The 21153-nt window shown below is 36.5% G+C and overlaps 1 protein-coding gene across 3 annotated transcripts in view; it reads left to right on the top strand.

The window, feature by feature from the left end:
* Positions 1–21153, top strand: part of LOC129718959 (uncharacterized) — a 389511-nt gene that overhangs the window by 271081 nt on the left and 97277 nt on the right. For all 3 annotated transcript variants that reach the window (XR_008727097.1, XR_008727096.1, XM_055670225.1), the window contains exons 3-4: positions 12311–12550; positions 20452–20642. Coding sequence is in view for 1 of the 3 variants with exons in the window: in XM_055670225.1 (XP_055526200.1) it covers positions 12311–12550; positions 20452–20642 (431 nt within the window). In the remaining 2 variants the exon portion in view is untranslated. The remainder of the gene's footprint in view (positions 1–12310; positions 12551–20451; positions 20643–21153) is intronic.

Genomic DNA, 21153 nt, shown 5'->3' with positions numbered 1-21153 from the left:
TACAGAATTTCAGTGTTTGTTAAAAAATATTACAACGCTTTGGCAATAGCATTGAAGCAAATTTATATGTGTAAAAGGTTCAAACTCAAACTGAAAATTTTCTTAAAATAAAATGTTTCTGCCATTCTTGGTTAAAGTTTTCATAGAGTAGTAAACTAATGAGTCCCTTAAAGAAAAGCAATTTCTACTGGGACTTCAGATCAGTAGTATACGCTGCGAAGAACTGCAATAGCTCTATGTCTTAAAAATCTAAAAAATCCTAATGAATCCTAATCCACATCCTAACATCAATCCAGATTCTAATTTCAATCTCAATCCTGTTTCCAATTCCAAAAGAAGCTGATTTTCAACAGGTATATATACAGTGGATCAAAATGTCAACTCAACACGTGGTAATCAAATATGCAATAATACACATAGTAGTTATTTGGTCCAACTAGCTAGTAGTCATATTTGCCATTTTGTATCGGATCTCGATTCCGTTCTAGCCGTACTTATATATCTGCATATTTTTATGTACTATTTTCTCCCTATCTATCAGAAGGGCTCTACATTTTTATTTTTCATCACAACGAATTTGATTATCTACATAATGTTTCAAATTTTGGTTGAATGATGTCACGCTCTAGAAATTTTTGGCATTCCTAACACTCTTCCTTGGGTGATCCCACCGCTGTCACCATATATAGCTTATTATTATAAAATTGTTGCGAAAAAATAGAACCAATGCGAATGAAAAACTTTCTCGGCCCTGTAGCGCGGGATTATTTTCTTGAACCATTAAACCATTTTTTTTTTCAAATTAGCTGCCGTACAATAGCAACCATCTGATAACTTCTGCCGCAATAAGCGGCACCTGAACGTGATTGTGTGCGTTATGTGAAACAGAAAACTCTTCAACAAGTCACAAGTTGTGACTCACAACGCGATTTATGCTTTGAAATATGAAAAAAAGATGTCACAAAATATCAAAAAATTGGTCGCAGTGACGTGAACACCCAACACGGAAAAAACTTGCTTTAAAATATGATCGCTGCGTGACCAGTCTTGAACCGTTTTGCGTTGATCGAGCTACAATATGCTGATTACATAATTCGTTTGATCTACTCAATGACCCAACAAAAAAAATCGGTCTGATTATTTTTCATTGAAGATCGATTACTGCAATTCCGAGCACAATTGAAGCATTTTAGGTGACCAGTTCCGAAATAGGGTAACCAGAAAAAAATGGCTTTATTCGGCATATTTTATTTTCAAAAATTAAGTACTTTTGAGCTAATAAATTAATTTTTGATGTTCGATTCCTAGTTTTAGAATCCAAACACCAAGCTTTCAAAAATGTATACTTTTGAAAGAAAAATTATGAAATTATTATATTTTTTATGTCTTTTTCATATTGAATTTACTCAAATACAAAAAATAACGTTGCCTGAAATTAACGAGGCTACAACATTGTAGAACAACTTTTCTATCAATCTACAGAGGTAAAGAAAATAAGACGTCGAAAGTTATATATATGGGGTTACCAACCAATTTTTGATATAATGGAATAGGCGCTTTGTAGAGAAAAGTTTTTCTTTAGAACATCGCTATCGAACTCTAGATCCAAATTCTCCAATTTTTGGAGAAATAATGCATGTGAAACTATACTCATTTCTTCTGCTCTTATAGCAATGAATTGAAAGTATACGTACTTCATTGCAGTGTTGTTTAAAGTATACCTAAAAGCGAAAGGTGAAAGCGTACGATAGGAAAAAAAATGTCTGGCAGTCTATGTGGGGTAATTTAGTCTAAGTAAAAACCGTCCCGATTGGAACAGCTCAGAAAGAATACGTCCTTAAAGTTATCGAAAATATAAACTAAAACGTCTTTTTTATGTACTCGAACAATTTCTTCGAACAACGTTTTCTTGTAAAATGCAACTAACAAATGTTTAGCATAAGAAACTAAATTTCAAGTTACTTCTCCATATAATATACTATATAACTTTATACCCAATAAAGATATTAACTTTGTTTGTTCCGCAAAGTTATATTTTTATATCTTCTGCAACTTTGTCAAATAATGTTTTTAATGTGGTAAACTTTTCGAAACTTTTGATTGGGTATTATGCGGATCATTCATACAAACAAATGTTCCGAAAACACCACTAAGCTAGGATAAAGATGAAAGGCGCTATGGAATTACCTTCCACTTTTTGTTACTTTGGACCACTGTGCATTGGGGTGGCCGCGAAAATGGTCATGTCAGATTTCAAAAACTTTAAGAGCTTTTCAAGAGAAACAATGTGCATTTCTGACATCGTAAATATCTCAATTTTACTCGAAGTTATTAATATTTTTCATCAAAAAATATGCGTTTTTCATTTGTATTTCATTGTTTTTGGTGCAAACATAAAAAATATTTCTTGGTCTCATTTTGAAGGGCATACTTGACTCTATAAATGGAGGATTTTTTCAAAATATATTATTTTTTAAATTAAAGTAAATTCAATTTAAAAACAAGACGAAAATTCCAATAATTTAATACATTATGCATATAAAAGCACCTAGATTTATTTTTTTTTTCTTATAACTAGAAGTAATTACCTTTAATTCGACCTAAAAAGATCAAGAATCGATCAACTGGTTCAAAAGCTATGAGTTTTTTTTTTAATAAAATACATCAAATATAGCCGTTTTTGATGGTCACCCTATTTCTAGACCCAAATTTCCCCCTAAATTCGGCTTCTGGATCATTGTGCACTGTGCATTGGGGTGGCCGCGAAAATGGCCATGTCAGATTTCAAAAACTGACCGTGTACATTTTGTTTATTAATTCAAAAAAAAAAAAAATTACATCACAAAATTATAGCTCAATCGGAGATGATTTATGGGTGGCTCAAAGTGCGCAACGTTCAGATTTTTGAGCTTCGAAAATCCTCAAAGGTACCTAACATTGAAAAAATGAATTTTATTTCCGATTTAATGTGACTTAAAAATGCATAAAACGTCGAGAACTGGTGTTATCTCACAAATGCCTATTTTACAATTAAATGCCAAAACATTTCTTTCTATTCCGAAAAATAATGTATTAGAATATCATATTTTATAAGTTAAACAAGGTAAAAAAAATCCAAATAAAATGTTTGTTTCTATTAATGGCAATGAACATGGTTCCAGAAGGTCGATTTGCGAGCAAAATTTTTCTCAAGATAACATCAGATCCCGACGTTTTGTGCATTTTTAGTGAGTTAGCATCGAAAAAATTTTTTTCGACATTCCTGATTTCATGTACTCCCTCCTCAGGAGATTCTTGATGATAATGATGATGATGGTCCCATACCCCTACATCGGTTTGAGCTGGTCGATTTATCTATGAAAGATATTATTTAGAGACAGACAATGTAACCAGTAGGCAAACAAATAACGGACTGGTTATTAATACAGACATAGTAACCCTTCAAAAGAATACCAATAATTTGAAAATAAAAAAAGCGATTTTCCAATAACATCATTGATCCAAGGCTCATCCAAAACATTTCCAACCCGAAAATTATCTGGATTTGGTTAGGAATCGAACCTAACATTTAGGAGCTTTAACTAATCAGAATTGGTTCTGGATAACGAACCAGAACTACGAGAGAGATCCTATGCTACTATAGTTCTCGATAACGAGCTTCACAGTCCACAGGCAAACCCAAGCCTTTTCAGTTTTTTCTCCCAACCCTTTGTTATAAATCGTGAAAACAGATAAATATTAAGAATCTTGGTAAAGATATATATACTATTACAAACCAAAAAGCAACTTATCAACCCGATATGCCTTTTGTTTCAATTTCAGGGGTTTAACCCTGATGTACTCAGTATCCAGATTGTCTATGTCAGTCTACGCGCGCGTGGCTCAAACATGTGTAGTCAACTCATTTTTTTAACTCTACTATTTAATATTATTAGCTATATTCAAACAAAAATCCATCATCATCAATGAACATAATAACTTAGTGTACCAGATAAATTAAAAAAAAACTTAAATATTACAATCTTCTCCATAATTTACAAAAAGTTCGTTGAAATCTGTCTACAAAACAGATTTTATGTGTGAAATACAAAGCCTTTTGAACTCCGCCATTGTTGCTGCACACTTGTCTGGGCATCGAATTGAAAAAGTTAATTCCTTTGTACAACAGAGAGTTCTGTGATCTACTAAATGAAAAGTGTGGTGTTCTAGCGTACTCCGCGTTTCTAGTGTTGTACCTATGAAAATCACTTCCTCTATCAATTCGATCACACAAATATCGAGGCAGCATATTATTAAAAATTTTATAAAGAAACACCATTGTCAAAAAATATACTCGTTGCTTCACAGAAAGCCATTGCAACGCGTCCAGCATGAAACTTGAGGAAGTGTATCTATTACATCTTAATATTAATCGCATTACTTTATTTTGTAACCGCTGTAATCTTAATATTTGTGTATTATTTGCAAGGAATAAGATGGATGAGCAAAAGTCTATATGTGGTGAAATGATTGACTTATACAACAAAATTTTACTACTAACAGTCAATTCATTTTTTAAACGACACAGAATACCGTATTTTTTAGCCATTTTTCTGATGACGTTGTCAATGTGAGACTTAAAAGTTAACTTGTCATCAATGATTACCCCAAGATATTTTACCTCATTCACGCGATCAATCGTCTCACCATTAATTGCAATATTTACGTCTGGTCTGGAGTTGGCCGAAAAAATAATCAAATATTTTGTTTTGCTAATGTTTAGTTTAAGTTTTTTTAAATTTAACCAATTCGCCAGATAATGTAAATCTTGGTTCAAAAGTGTTTCAACATCATTTGGGTTTTTAGCCGCTATGAACAGAACAGTGTCATCGGCAAAAAAATTTACATCGCAAAACCGTAAAACTCGCTTCATGTCATTAATATAAATTATAAACAAAAGGGCCCTAAAACACTTCCTTGCGGTACACCCAGTGTATTAGCAATGAAAACTGATTCAGAATCATAAAAACGAGTCTTCTGATTTCTAGCACACAAATAGCTTTCAAACCATTTGTATGCTGTCCCTACGATACCAAAGCGCTTCAATGTTTGCAACAATAAGGGCCTAGAAATTGTTTCAAAAGCGCGTTTGAGATCCAAAAACACCGCAAAAATAGTTTCTTTAGCCTCGATTTTCTCTTTCCATTTTGCTAACACCAAGTTCAATGCAGACTCACAAGAGTGTCCCTCTCGATAACCTGATTGTTCTGGGATTAGCAAATTATTACTGTTCAAACAATGCATTAGCTGGCCTTGAACAATTAGCTCCAAAACTTTCTCTAATGTGTGTAGTATATTAATGGGGCGGAACTCTTCGGCTTTATTCGTCCCAGTAATTTTGGGGATAGGAACCACAAGAGATTCCTTCCAAACTTCAGGCACGTGCCCTGTTTGTAAAGATTCGTTGACAAGGTCCAGCAGGTCGTGTCCAATTACATGAAAGCAATCTTGTATTACTTTTGCGTTGACATTGTCGATACTAGCCGATCTCTTCAAAGAGAAACAAATATCTTTCAACTCTGCAAAAGTAATAGGATGAAAACCATCAAACCTACAGTTATTATGGATCGGCTGTATTATCTCGTCAGGTTCATTGACCACATCAATACTTTGATTGATCGATTGAACACTTTCAACGAAATAACTGTTAAATTTATTTGCAATAACTCGCGCGGAGTTTTCCTCAATACCATTAAAAGTTATGGGCTGTGATAATGTATTATTACTTTTCATTAATTTTTTTAAAGTTTACCATAACTCTTTGCTGTTATTTTGATGTTGATCGATCTTCCGTTGTATATATGCACATCTAACCTTTTTCAAGGTGCGTGAATATATGTTTCGCGCCGCGGTGTACCTGTTCCAATCATCGTTATCATTACTTCTACAAAAACTTAAAACATTTATCTTTTTTACGTTTTAAACGCACAAGATCTAAAGAGTACCAGCTGTTCGAATTTTGTAACTCAACAAATTTTTCAAAAACTAAATATTTGGTACACTCTTCCAGCGTATTTGTTAGAACAGCTGCTTTATTGTCCGAATTTCCAGTTATTGGATGAAAATTCAAACTTCTTGAAACAAGCTGAGACATTGCTTGTTTCGAATAACTATTCCAGCACTTTATTCTTACTTTATCCTCTCGGTTTTGATCGTTTTCAATTGAAATACAAATTGTCTCATGATCTGTTATTTTATAATCGGCCTCTGTAATGGAATGAACATTATCAAAATTTGAGAACACATGATCAATCAAGGTACGAGAGTGTCTGGAAATTCTTGTAAATTAAAAAACTGTTTGTCTTAAATTGAAAAAAAACGACTAATTGCTTTAATTGATTCAAATTCTATTCACCAAGCAAATCAATATTGAAATCACCAGCAATTACGTTTAATTTATTCAAATCAACAAAATTTTCCCACCAGTTATCTAAAATTTCCAAAAAACGCTGGTCACTTGAACTGGGGGAATGGTAGACTATTCCAAAATTTCCCATCGTCATGCCTCTCTGAACTGATATTCCCAGAAACCAATTGTTTTCAACAGATTCGTTTGATAGAATGTTGAACTTGACTGATTCCTTGGCGTAAATAGCAACCCCACCAGTATGTCTGGAATGTGAAAGGCAAAAAGCAACTTTATAACCCGGAATGCTATATTGATCAAATGCATCAGCTTCCACTATGTGAGTTTCAGCCAGTAATACTAACATTGGTCGTTTTGTTTCCACAAGATGCCGCAAAGCAACATAATTTGTGGATAAACCAGCAATATTAAGATAAACTATTTCTAATTTCCTCTCACATTGCATTTTCTTCAGCTGCTATTTACTTGACAACATGTTGCTTTTCCTTTTTTCAAACAGTCTCCGAAAAACTGGACACTGCGAACTTGATGCTGGATGTTTCGCGTCCAAATTCATTTTTAACTCATTATTATGTTTTAAACAATTTACGCAATTATAATCAGTAGAAGCGCATTCCGATGTTTCGTGCTTTTCACTGCATTTAGAGCATGTCTCAGGATTAACACACTCTGTGCTTTTATGACCAAATTCGCCACATTTAAAGCAACGCAATACATTTATGGCCTCTCGTACAAAACACTTGTCCCACCCAATGCTTACTTTTCCAGCATTCATTAGGCAGTTATAAGTGTCTTGATCAACTACGATTATCACATTAAACTTGTTATATTTGAAGCGTGAATTTTCATACTCGGCAATAACCTTTACTTATTTAAAGCCGATGCTATCATTCTGACTTTTAAACAAGTCTATGAATTCATCGGAGGAATATCGATCACTCATTCCCACAATTTTCAACTTAGGCTTCGGGATTGTGGGAATAACAGCATTATATCGTTCACCTAGATTGCTTTCAATGTCTTTTTTAACAACCTCAACATTATCCCCTACTGCACACTCTGCAATTATCGAGCCATTCTTACCGTTTCTAAAATTCCTAATTTTGTGGATTTTTGGATCTAAAGTTTTTTTCAAAAAACATCTAGTATCTTCACTAGATTGAGAAGTCTCGACCGGTTTGATCACAATGACCGGCCGAGCCTTACGGTTTTCCTTTTTCTGTAATTTATTTGACATACTCCCAGTCGAACCCGCTAAAACATTCGCGTATGTTGGTATACTATTCGAAAAAACCTCGTCATCACGTACTATTAACATCTTTTTACTGGGGTTAGAGTCCGATTCAGAGTGAACCGTTCTCTCATTTCGTCTCCTTTTTCTGTTCATTGGACCATTATTTCTATCGCGATCGGTATTTAAGACTATATGGTTTTTGAAATCATCCAGCTTTCTAGCAACACTGGTCTCAATGTTTGCCAGACTCTCACGAAGAGAATCGCTGACAGATTTCAAAATAGTCTCGATCGCGTTAGAAACAGCAACATTTATCTGGGTTTCAATTTTGTTTTGATTATTCGTGAGCGACTGGGAGACAGATGATAAGGCATCTCTCATCTTTGTCAACTCACTCAAAACATCATCTTTCCCACCGTCATCACCGTCCGTCATGGGGCGCCCTTATATCATGTCCGATTAAGTTGAAATTTTGCACAGATCATAAGACAAAAAAGAAAATGTACAAGGTCGGTTCATAGAATCTGATGAGGAAAGAAAACTAGTAGAAAAAATTGTCACCGCTTTCAGAGTTAATCCAATCGGTTTCCAGTCTCCTACAAAGTTTCATGGTATAGTTAGAGCTTCACATTAGGTGCTTGACTAGTATGGGCTGCGATATAATTCTTCTAACCTTCACATGCTAAAAATTTGCGGTAGATACATTTGTGACTAGACAAAATCGGCAGCACCGTTTTTCTTGACATCAAAGGAGCTTTTGATAACATCTCTCATCACTCAACGCGAAAAGCTACGTATGAGCATTACATTCATAACCCTTTATGGCTCGAATATGGTTGGAATAAAAAATGCTCTAAATTAGTCTAAATCATAAATCACCAGTTGACGATAATTCCATATATTTTCGAAACTTGTTGCGCGGGTCAAAAACTTAATCTGGTAGCTAATAGTTGACGGTAAACAAAAGTTATTGTTCTGCTAAAGACTGGAAGGCGCAATGACTGATTGCTTAATCAATTGAACAAACCCCAATTTGCTTATCAAAACAACGAATCTACTGTAGATGCGTTACATTTGTTAGTAGACAAAATCGAGAACACTATAAACACCAAGGGAGTTGCAAAACCGATTTTCTTGATATCGAAGGAGCTTTTGGTAACGACTCTCACCACTCAATGCGAAAAGTTGTGGGTGAGCACGGCGTTGATAATTTATAACTTATGCTTTTAATCTGGGAAATTTGCACCTAGAAATTACGGTTCATGCCAAACGAGAAGAACAACTAAAGGACACCCTCTTACAAATGCTTCGCTCCTTTCTCTAAATCAAACCGAATGCAATTTGCCATAAATTTCCGTCACAAAAACTTCCAACAAGGATTCCTGTCTAATGACTAGATTGAACTAGAAACTTGGGAAAAAGGAAAGCTCGTAGTTCTTCCGCGACTAACGTGCGAAGAATATTTTTCTGTGGGGCACTGACCAACAGTTCTACAAATTGAAATATGCCACGTCTGCATTGAGAAGAATTACCGGCAGGAATTTTCTCCGACGGTCAGGCAAAGCTCTGAAACCACCTATTTTTAAGCTTGAGCTAGTGTCGCAATGCAATCTTTCTCATTGGTAGTTGGCCCAAAAGAACCTTCTGTATTGAGTCCTAGGCACTGCGTTATTTATGATAATTAAATAGCCATCGCATCGAAGCGGTTTGTACGCAAGGTTGCAAAAATAACTGTAGTATCGTACTGCTTAAGTTTGTATGCAATCAGCTACAATATGTTTGGGTGTCAACTTTTGAGACCTAAACCTCTGCTTTTGGACATTCTTACGTCCTTTCGATTGGATTGGATTTTTGGAACTACAAAAGTTATTTTCAGTTTCAGCAAGTATGAAGCACGCATTAAAATTTATCATCAACGGGTACTTTACACAATCATTGATTAATATCGATCTTTCGATTAAGTAATCTTAACAGATCCTCTCAAACTCATTTCTTACGCGGTACAACTGAAGGACGAGTACAGAGCTTTCGCGGAAAGTACTCGACTCCAAAACCGAAAATAAATACGCCCCGTGCGTGTCCAACTGCCATTTCCCAACAGCCGCAAGCACAACTCGATGAACACCTCAATCAACTCGAATTAATTGCGTGGAAATTTATTGCGGGCAATTAATTCACTCTATGCGATGGGTTCGATTGCGCGATAACTTGACGCAGAGCGCTGAGAACTAATTCACCTAGCGGGTGGCACACATAAACAGTCGAAAAAATGAACTTCAGAATGCTTTGTTGACTTTTAATTTTGCGTTTCGAAACACTTTCACTCACGTTTGTTTACGGACAAAAAAAAACTAAGTCCGATGAATAAAAACAGAAATGTTATTCTACAAAAGTTGGTTCTGTTGTGTAAATAAAATTGTTTTACAGCTTCCTATTCCGGTGAAGGTTTCGTGCAAGGAGGGTCGATTATTTACCTTCAAGTTGATTGGTCTGAATGTGCTGGGTTAACATTGGACATGATTAACTGCTTTCTCGAGGCATTATTTCTTCATGTTTGGTTTATATAATGGATAATAATGTAACATCACTTTGCTTGCGTTTTAATGAAGTTATTATATTGACCCAGATTGTTTCAGCTAAAGAAGGATAGAGTGAATTACTGATTGAGTTATTAGTTTGTAGGTCACAATTTGGACATCATCATCAAGTCTGGCTGAGCGTTGTTATTTGGGAAACAATTCAACGTGCAGGAGCCAACAACTACTTTACGCTGGATGTTCCAGATTTCAGTGCTTTCGTACTATCCAATCTAGAACTGTCTCCAGCAGGACGGCATGTTGACAATGAACAGTCCGTTTTTTGTCTCATCCCAACCCGTTAACAGGCCTCTTCCAGTCTCTTGGGAAGCGACAAGCCGCAACAGACAGTATCTAACATCGAATCGAAATTTGCATGCACCATCCTAATCCCGTCAGTAAACTTGCATAGCACCTCCCGCCCCAAAACCGAGAACGCTCCCTACTACTGTTGGCGTAAAATTGCTGCCGTATCGGGGTCAGGATCCGATTAAACTGTTTGAACCCAACGCCTGTATGTGTGCCTCACATACCGACCAGTCTCTAGGCATGTTGCTTAGCGTAGTTGCAAAAGTCAAATCCAAAAAGTTACCTGGTCACACAACGGAACCGGCAAAGGCTTATCCCTAGCGGCGAAACCAGGATCTGGATGTTACTTTTGCACCTTTTCCGGTCTCTCTCTGCATGTCTGGAAGCATAAGGCGAAAACATTAGATTTGGAAAATAAAAGTGCGGGCAAAAACTGGTCGGAAACAAGGAAGCGGCTAGTATCCGTGATTCATTTCCGGCCGATTTATTATTCATACTGGAGGAAGCCGTTCGGTGTACGTAGCGACAGCACGCGACAGTGGCACCTGTTTTTTCATCATCGAAAGTCCGGGTGCAGATTTGCTGATGGATTTACCATGCATCGCATTTTTTAATCCGCTTTGGGGGTTGGTTGACTTTTGCGTTGTGGTTTTTATTTAAAAAAATTTGTATAGCTACTGTCAACGGTAAAATTCTGAGCTCCATTTAGAGAAGTGCAATTCAACAGATTGTCCCGAATGTCTAGTAATAAATGTAACAGTGACAGTGCCATTTGTGATATTATAAATGTTCTCTAAATGCTCTAGAATAACGTTGAATTCCAAATATCGATTCCAGGGTTTTCAGCCTGTACTTGTCTCCTGCCACACTCTTGACAACGCAGTGTTATTATCGATTTCGCAAAACGCGACAGATAGCATCCCGAACCGGGTGCAGTGGTGCATATTGTTCATTCCATTTCGGCGGAAAAGCGCAGGTACAAACATCCTGCCATATGGATTTGCTGGTGCGGTACGTATTACCTAATAATCGGTAAATGTTGGCACATTGTTCGCTCAATCGGTTTGCATCAGTGACAGTTCCGTCGTTTCTGCTGTCAGAATGGTAATGGAATCGAAATGAAAGTGGACGTTCCACAGGGTAGCAACGTATGATCGTTTCGATCCAGAAAACCGATCGACCAACACTATCAAGTGGATCGATCATGGCCCTCTTTTGCAGCACAGTTCGACGCAGTTTCGTGGCCTATACCGAAAGAGTGACTCAAATGTTCCCCCCGTGTCGGCTTGAGCGGTCTTTGAACGTGGTTCGAATTTCCCGCTGTCGTGGTCCGTCTCCGTCATTCTCAACGTCGTCGTCGTCGTTGTCGTTGCTCCTGCCTGGCTGATGGTGGTAGGGTACCTGATGGTACCGTTCATCAAATCATGCATTATATTTCAATTTGTTTCGGCTTTGTTCTTGCCTACGCCGCTGCTGATGCACGTCAACGTCGCTCTCAATACTTTCTGACACCCGATTCTCGGTTGTTGGAACCGTGCCACGGAAAAAGCAGCATACTTCCTCCCTGGTGCTCGACAACAGCTGCTGGTGGTTCTGTTGAATGCAACGGAAATAGACTGTGCACTATAGTGCACACGAGTACCTACAGGAGTTGTTTATCTGCATACACGTGCATTTTACGCGCCTGATTGAATTTAGTCCTACGAATCAAACGCTTTTGTCGAACGTGAAGAAGACCAAAATTTCTAACTCAAACCTCCTCTTTTTTTTTTGTTTCATCCACAGGACGGTGGTCGAGGGCACCTGGAAGGACTGGCCTCGGTCTACTGCGAGATGCTGATGGCGCCGTTCGGTGAGGTGCTGGCAGCTCTGGAAGACGCACGGCTGCGGGTGTGGTCCGAGCGGAGTCCGCACAGTTCTTCCGGCGGTAGTGGGGCGCATCGGGCTGGCCACCGGGGGAACTCTTGTCACGGAGGACTGCCCAACAGTCACAGCCAGCCGATTTACGTCCCGGGAAAGTACTCGGTAAGTGCGGGGTTTGCAATATATTTTATGTGGACTGTCGTGCTTCGGGAAGCGAAATCCATTTTCATCAAGCGATCTTTAACGGGGAACGGGAATCAACTGTCGTAAGTTGGACAGGTTTGAGTCTATTCAATTTATTCGTTGATATCATCGTAAAAAACCAATTATGCAAAGAAAATAAATTGTTCGGAAACGAATATTAGAAAATGTTTTGGAATCGACGCAGGAAACATAGTTTGATGTAGATTTTTTTGAGCAAGTGAAAGTTTGTAAATTTAGCAAAATCTGTTAAATTGTCAAGCGTATTAAAATGAGAGACTCTTTCCGAGAAATTATTCGTAAGATTCTGAGACATACAGATTGCTCAATAAGTTCGAATACACTTTAAAAATGTGTTAAAAAAATGAAAATACAAAATACTCTTCTGAATCAATTTTTATTGAAGCAGTGTTGATTGAGAACGTTCACGACATATTAGCTGGGAACACACCTCTTTTGTGCTGTATAACGAGCTCGAGACGTTTATCAGAAAAATGTCACGCGGCACGCACCTGGTCCATCGGCATCTCGTCCCAGATCTTTATGTTCGGTTTTGAACGAATTTCTGCTCAGCAGTCGGGACGAGGCCCGTTATCCAACTGGACACTGGTTTTGCTTACGGCTAACCAAATGTCTGCGGAGGAATGTGGTAGATTTAGTGAGAATGAAAAATGTTAGTGTCTGACTTTTGATATCGTTGTCATAGTCTATTATTTTCCGTCAAAATGTCAAGGAAATTTTTCTTGAAAAAGGTTTAAATTAATTTTTAATTTTTCTTTTGACTTTTTTTCAACGAAATAAAAAAAATTTAGAATGTATTTTTTTCGGAAAGACAAAATTATTATCTACAACTTTGCCGAAGACATCACACCGAACAAACAAACCGTTTTGGCTCTGAAAATATTTTTAATCATCAATACCTTCACAAAATGGCATTTTAATAAATAGCTTCTCAAAAATGAGTCGAGTTCCAAAAAGTTAAAACAATAGTACAAAATGGCGTCTTTTGCCCATAGAAACATCTAGTCAAAGTTTCGGACAAACCAAGAATGGTCGATTAAATTGGTTGCCCGTTTTTTGTGGAATTGCTTCTCAGTTTTGGCGACGAAATTGTTTTAGTAGATCCGACGGTTCAGGTTTGCCCAGAAATCCTCGATGGGACGCAACTTGGGGACGGGTTCGCCAACTTGGGTACCACATCGATATTCAGCCGCTTCATCTTCTCCAACGATCGCTTCGAGTAATAGATCGACGCCAGATCCGGCCAAAACACCGCGTTTTCGACGAAACTTCCGGCAGACACTTCGTACTATAAATTTCCCCGTTCATGGCCAGTCCGGAGCGAAAGAAAAGCGGCTTTGACATCACCTTGATTGTCAGCCACAGCAGCACATTTTTGGGGAACTTCGTGTGTTAATAAACTTCGCCTCGGTGTTCTCACTTCCTTCGCGGGGAAAGCAAAAAAAACGAAGCGCCCTGCCAGTCGTTGCCATCCAGGGTGAGACGGGTCTTGTCGTCCATCACCACCGCCAGGTCGCGATTTGCCGGCAAAATTGACTTGACCGTTTTATTCAGGCGCTGCCGCTGCGTCATTGCCAGCAGCTTCGAGATCAGTGGACTGGACGGCCGCTTCCCTACATATATCCCAAGTAACAAAATAAGTTATGTCTGAGGTTTTTAGTGCTGGATACAACCAATACATAAAACCTTCAATGCCGACCACGCTGCTATAACAATCTATTAACAACAGCTATATACATGTGTCATGGCTAGTTGGCCCAGGTTTATTGCAGTCAGTAAAACTTTATATGCGCTCCATCTTAAAACCAGATGTTTTTAACAGGCCAATTTGCTTGCCATAGAATTGCCTCGAAATTTTAACCGGGATATATTCTTTAAACTAAGCGTGAAGCAATAAATTTTACCTTGGCTCCATTTCTCAATGACAACCTTATATTCCGACAGTGCCGTGAAAACAGCATTATCTGAGTTTTCTAACTATATTGATTTATAATTATTGTCATTTAAATCGTTTTCGTGCATGTAAAAACACGTGCCGTGAAATTTTCATGGTGAAACCGGCCACGAATTTTATCGTAATTACTGCACGCCGCCGTAATTCTACAGGAAATGAATATATAATCCAAATTTAATTCCTCTGAACTGAAATGAAGATTGAATAAATGCCATGATTTGTCATATTTTGTTAAATGTATGACTTCATCTATCATTCGAATTTCAAAACTACTCTGTGATTTCCGTGATACAGTAAAATAAAATGCCGATTAAGGATTGCAATTCATAATTTTGCATTTTTTTATTCAAGGTGACATGTTGTTTTCGGATAAACCTTCGAACGCATTTCGAATCCTCTATCATGATCGATTGTCCTAATTTGATCATAACATAGCATATATTAAACCAAACAAGCCTATCATGGAATTCATCTGCCTAAGTTAGGATCATCAAGATTCATTTTAGCCACAAGTATAGCCTGCAGGTTTTTAGTTTTATTTGGTCGTAAGAGGGACTATCATACAACTTCAGGCATATGACGGTTGGCATAGAATGGCTGTAAAGAACACTTGCAGACCATATTTTATGGTTCTTAAATAAAACCAAAATGTAATCAAAGACTTTAATGTAAGTTAACATAAAACGAAAACAAAACAATCCTAAGTCTTTGAAGCATTTTGATTGTTACTTGGGATGTCAATGCTCACTAAACCCACGCAGCGATGTAGCCACTTTCCCCTCGGTCTTTCTCTTCAACATTCCTTAGAGCTCCTTGTCGCTCAGGGACGTCGGCTGTCCGGAATTGGGCTTTCTTTCGATGCTCTGATTGTTATCCAGTAGTACCAAGATATTGTGAATGCCGGAAAAGGCGTATCCGGTGTCCACGAACTGCCGCACAATGCCTGTTTTCGAAGCGATAGGGTACCGTTCTATGAACGCGCACACTTCTGAACGGAGTAGTTTCACTGTTTTCGCCATCACGGTTAGAGTTCAACTGATAGAGCTGTCAAGTTTTTTCTGCTGACTCTTGGGTTACTACGATTGATGCTGCATGGGTAGTTTCGTCAGTGCGTGTGAAGGTAAACCCATGAAAAATCGGCATTTTTGGCCCATTCTTATACCGCAAACTTATACTGCATAACATTTTTTCTTCTATTTTGCACTTTTTTTTGTAATTTTCTAGTTTAGTTCCAGTTCTGAACATTTGAACATTTCCAGTTCTGAAAATTATTAAAAAATTGAAAAAAGTCTAATAAAATTTAAAAAAAATAATTAAAAAAAACATAAGAAAATGTAAAAAAATAAACAATTCAATAAAATCAATCAAAATTATTAAAAAAAAATTAAACATAAAAATCAACAAATATAAAAAAAATAAAAAAAAGTAGGAGGGTGGTATCCAAGACACGACCGCCTGACCTTGGACTACGTTTTTTTTTTTAAATTCTATTAAAACAAATAGTTGGAGGAATTGTAACTCTAGTATTTTCTGCAATTTTATCCAACAGTGCATTTCTAAATTCGGAGACGTTAAAGCGCTATAAATTATAATATATACTAAAAGAATTAATCATTTATATAAGCGCTGTCACTTCAGACAAACCCTTCTTCGTAGCTGCACTACAGAATTGGGTAACATTTTCCTATCCTAGCAAAAAGCAAACTCAACGAGACTATCTGAAATTGGAGACCAGAACGATTGATGCGGAAATCCTAAGATTGGAAATTGTTCGACATCAAATCGATCAAACTCATTCTAGGTTTACTCCAGCCCAGCATATAAATTTATGTATTTTAAGAAATTACGTTTATTTCAATAACCTAATAAAACAAGAACTCAATTACATGCTTTTTGCGCAGTTGTTATCAAGGTTTTGGCGAGTGACAGGAAAATATATTACTTATTTAATTATGATTTAGAGCATTTCTAAATGTTTTGTTATTTATCACGATAGAGACAAGTTTGTTTTTATCTGTGTGCGAGAAACTAAAACAAAACCGTGCACCGAGAAACAAAAACGAAAATTAAATGTATGCTGCATTGAAAAAACTTTACCGATAATTTACGATACTCAAAAGAACCTTTTTGGATCTAAATGAAGTTTCTGGCAAATAAGTGTTGATCATTCATCGGCAGTAATTTTTCCTCTATGAATAAAGAATGGCTAAAAAAATTTAAATCGCTGCTGTAAAGTCGAATTATTCAATCGTGCTCGTTTAGGCGTTTCAATACTTAAAATGCTTAAACTCCTTAAACTAATGAAGTGTTAATGAATAAACGAGAAAATACTAAATCTTCTATGAACACCCACTATAGCTACCCACACACGTGCTACTGTAATCCATACATACGAACGAATAAGAAACTTAATTCGACGGCGTGCGCTTTTAAAAGCGACTAATATTTGCTACCAACCGCTTGCTGCTGCTCCAGAGAGAACCGTCCGCTTTGCCGGTCAACAAAAAAATTAAAATGATGGGGTGAAATGTTCGAATGGTACCTTCAATATCAAGGTTTCGTTAGTTATTTCGGAAAGAGGAAGGAGTTTGGAAGAATAGGGAATGGCAAGGAAAGTAAAACTACAACAACAACAACAAATCGTTTACAAATTCAGATCGATTGTATCCGTTAGTGTCGGTTGTGTTTGGGAAGAGAGGTAGTGATTGGTTGCTCGGTATGATTCAGACAATCGCTGTTATTTACAAATTTTTCAATAGTGTATCTAAAACAATGGGTTGTATTAGCGCTCAAAACCTAACCACTTTTCCTTGGTTTTCCCTAGTTGAATTACTAGATTTTCAAATTCAAGTGCCTAACTTCGAAATAGACGTAAGTCTAACTTAAAAAAAAAAAAAAAAACTAAAAAAAAATTAAAAGAAAAAACAAAAGATTCATAGAAATATTTAAAAATAAAATTAGACAGAACAAAGAGAGATTTGAAAAAATTAAAATTAAATAAAAGAAATTAAAAATATAAAAAAAACTAGTTGATGTTTAGGGTTAAAAAAGTCAATACACACCGATCATTTTTTTGCAATTACATCAGAAATAACTACAGAATATAATATTTTGTGAGAATTTTGTCTATAGGAGTTCATCCTATCCATCCAAAAACACAGAACATTAATGCAAAATAAATAAAAAAAAAAACGCTAGCAAAACTGTTGATGCCTGTTGGCTTGTATGACTATCCTGTGCATCACTGAGTCAAATTTGAAAATCATCGTTGGACTAATTTTTGAGTTAATTGGTTGTATGAGTAGAATTGAGATATTTACGATATCAGCATTGCAAATTGTTTCCCTCAAACAGCTCTAAAAGTCGTTCAAAGACTGAGAAAAACTTTTTTCTACAAAGTTACTTAGAATTATTAGAGCTATAACATTGTAGAACAAGTTTTTCTTCTATCTACAAAGATAAAAAAATTAGATACTTGATTGCTCGAAAATTTTGGTCACCCTAATTTTTGATAATTTTTTTATAAGCGCTTTATCATATGTAACAACTTTGTAGAAGAAAGTTTCTCTCTGAAACATTGCTATAGAGCTTTAGACCCAAATTTTTCCCCTAAATTTGGTTTCTGGACCATTGTGCACATTGTGTATTATGTTATTTTTGTATCCTTGTGCATTCAATTAGACTGTTTTTTTTTGTATAATATTATCATTTATATGAAAAATTAATATTTGAACACTTCAGAACTTTCAGTAGATCGCAATTCATATTTTCCGATTAATAGATTTAATTTTAGTAAATGTTTTTAATTCTAGTTTGTAAATTTGATTTATTTTTGTATGATTAATACATCAGTGATTAGTGTTATTACTATACCATCATTGAAAATGATTACATCGCTTTTTTGAGCAGTTTTTTTTCTTGCATAATTTGTTTTGCGTTTTTGTATGATTTCTGTTTTTATGTCACTTTCCTTTTTCTTTTTATCTATTTTTAACGTAATTTTATCATAATTGTCATTTTCGATCATTTTCCAACATTCGCATTTCTGTTTGTTTTTGTCATCAGGCAGTTTTTCATTTATGTTCTTTTTTCTATGTTATTATGTTGTTTTCTTAAATTTCCTCAAATTGTCTTTGTTACCACTTCTGTAATTTTTGTTATCATCATCAATAATAGTTTTTTGTTTTGTTCAGTTTTATATCATTACTCCGACATAGTTGTTTTTTCTCTGTCATTTTGTCTCTTTTTAATTTTTTCTGTTTATTTCTATTTTTGACATGATTTTATCGTTCTTGTAATTTTTGATCATTTTCCCATTTCGATTTTTTTTTCATTTCATCGTATTTTTGTGATCAATCAGTTTCATGTTGTTTTCTCATGTTATTCGTGTCATTTTCATATTATTATTCTTTATTTGTTGTTTTTGTTTTTTGTTGGCATTTTGAATTTCTCTGTTTTGTTTTGTGATTTTTTTCTACTTTCAAGAGGTTTTTCGATGCTTTTAGGTTAATTTTGAGTTGTTTTTGGCAAGTTCAAGTGTGAACTGGAGAAAACAGTACAAATTTATTTCATATTTCAGATAAATAATTATGCGTATGAAAAAATATTGAAGGATCCAATGAGGCTGTGTGTTGAGAGAATTTGCAAGTTATTTCTAATACATCATTATTTGGTTTACAATTGTCTATTATGTAATGGTTTTTATTACTGGCTTAAAACAAACATACCTAGGAATGTGACTTTTCTTCACAATAAATTTTGACTTTTTGTTAAATTTGTCATATTTGGCCTGTCCTTTTTTGTCAGTTTTTGTTTGTTTTATTATATCCGAATTAGTTTTCAACAGTTTCATGTATCCTATAATTTAAAGGTTTTTATGGTTCTTAAGAGCAAATTTGTAGCACTGTTTAGAAGTAGTGATTTTAAACTAGTTTTGGATCATCTAACATGCGGCAACGTTTTCTGACAAATTTTTCAAAGTTTTTCAAGTTCTAGTATTACAGAAATAGGATTCTGTTCAATTTAAAATTTATTTTTAAAATTAATTTCAAACTTAAAGTTATTTCATGTCTATTCAAACTAAAATTTCTAGCTGAGCTGTTTAAAAATTGAAGTCCTGCAAGAAAATACTTCTTCCAGCATTGCTCCGGCCCGATTTACTCTATAAATTACAGCTTATAAATCACCACAACGAATAACATTAATACTTGCTCCATGAGAACGTCGCCATAAATGATTCAGCAATCTCGAAACTTCTCGAGAATCCCACATTTGATTAATTCATACCCAACTTCGCGTGTGTAAGATGCCGCAAGCTGTTCCGTCAGTCAAGCACACACACACACACACAGATCACACAGATCCTCGAGTCAGGATAAACACCGAAGAACAACTGCCCCTCGTCTCGTTTGGCCTTCCCTCGTTACGATGGCTGTTCGTCGCCGTGTCGTAGCGGAGCGGCATTTTTGGGTCGATAAAAAACAGCAAACACAAAGTACACGGCGAACATTTAATTGCTATAATTAAATTGCAAATAAATATATAAGACACAGGGTAGGGATTAAACTTATTTACCGCTCGTTGTATCCCTCCGGCTACGATTTTTAGTTCGAAAATGCTTTAACGGGAAAGGCGAAGACGAAGCTTTGGGATGTTGGCAGCGAATTGCCGTCACAGAGCTTCGATGAAATGTTTAAGAAGTCCGAGTTTATATTGAATTATTATAGCTTTAACATGTGATATAATCTAATATAATAAACCTACGGTCGCCGATTCTCTTCTGCTTCGGAGATGTCCACCGCAACCCAGTCTGGGGTGGACATTTCCCGACACGGTTCCTAATTCGTTTTCGTTCTTCTTATCTGTACTCTTTTGCGTATCCTTGCAGCCATCCAGCTGTCTGTCCGATAAGGAGGAGGACGAAATTTATGGCTTCGGTTACGGTGTGTTTGCCCCGAGGGTCGCCAGAACGACGCTGCAGCAGCACCAGCAACAACAGCAACAGTCCCAGCAAAACCAACAGCAACAATCACAAACCTCCACCAATGTACCTGCGAACAGTGCTGCCGTACAGCAAAGGTAAGTGTCCACTCACGGGGGGGTTGGGTTTGTCAGCTGTCTCTGATGCCGGAGCTGGGTGAAGTCACCCGGGTCGTCTCGCTCGTATGCATAGGTCATCGCGCCACTCCCGCCAAGGGGTGCCGCGAACCTTTTCCAGCTTCTATTCGGACCCGTTTTAGTCTGATTGATAGAAGCAGAAAAAAGTCGGTTTTTATTTAAAAAAAATCCTACCGTTTGGATACTTTTCATGTAGCCAGATTTAGTAGCGCGAACCCGGGAACGTTTATTCACGCTTTTAGGGGCTCGGATCAGTTGCGAGCGCGCTAGCTTATGGTTTCATTCTTAACTACGTTGCCTGCTGCCTGCACTGGCTAGTATGAAACATCGATAAATCTTCCCTCGGTTGATCACTTTTTGTCCTTTCGTTCTTAATTTATAGCTTTAACCTTCCTCCGGATCCGCCTCGCGACTGACCCACATGGGTTTATGCCTTGTGTATGTGTGTGTGTGTATGTGTGGTAGAGAAACC

The sequence above is a fragment of the Wyeomyia smithii genome, chromosome 1, assembly GCF_029784165.1.
Source record: "Wyeomyia smithii strain HCP4-BCI-WySm-NY-G18 chromosome 1, ASM2978416v1, whole genome shotgun sequence".
Taxonomy (NCBI): domain Eukaryota; kingdom Metazoa; phylum Arthropoda; class Insecta; order Diptera; family Culicidae; genus Wyeomyia; species Wyeomyia smithii.
The sequence above is the reverse complement of the archived record's forward strand: the minus strand, read 5'-3'. Positions and strand labels throughout refer to the sequence as shown.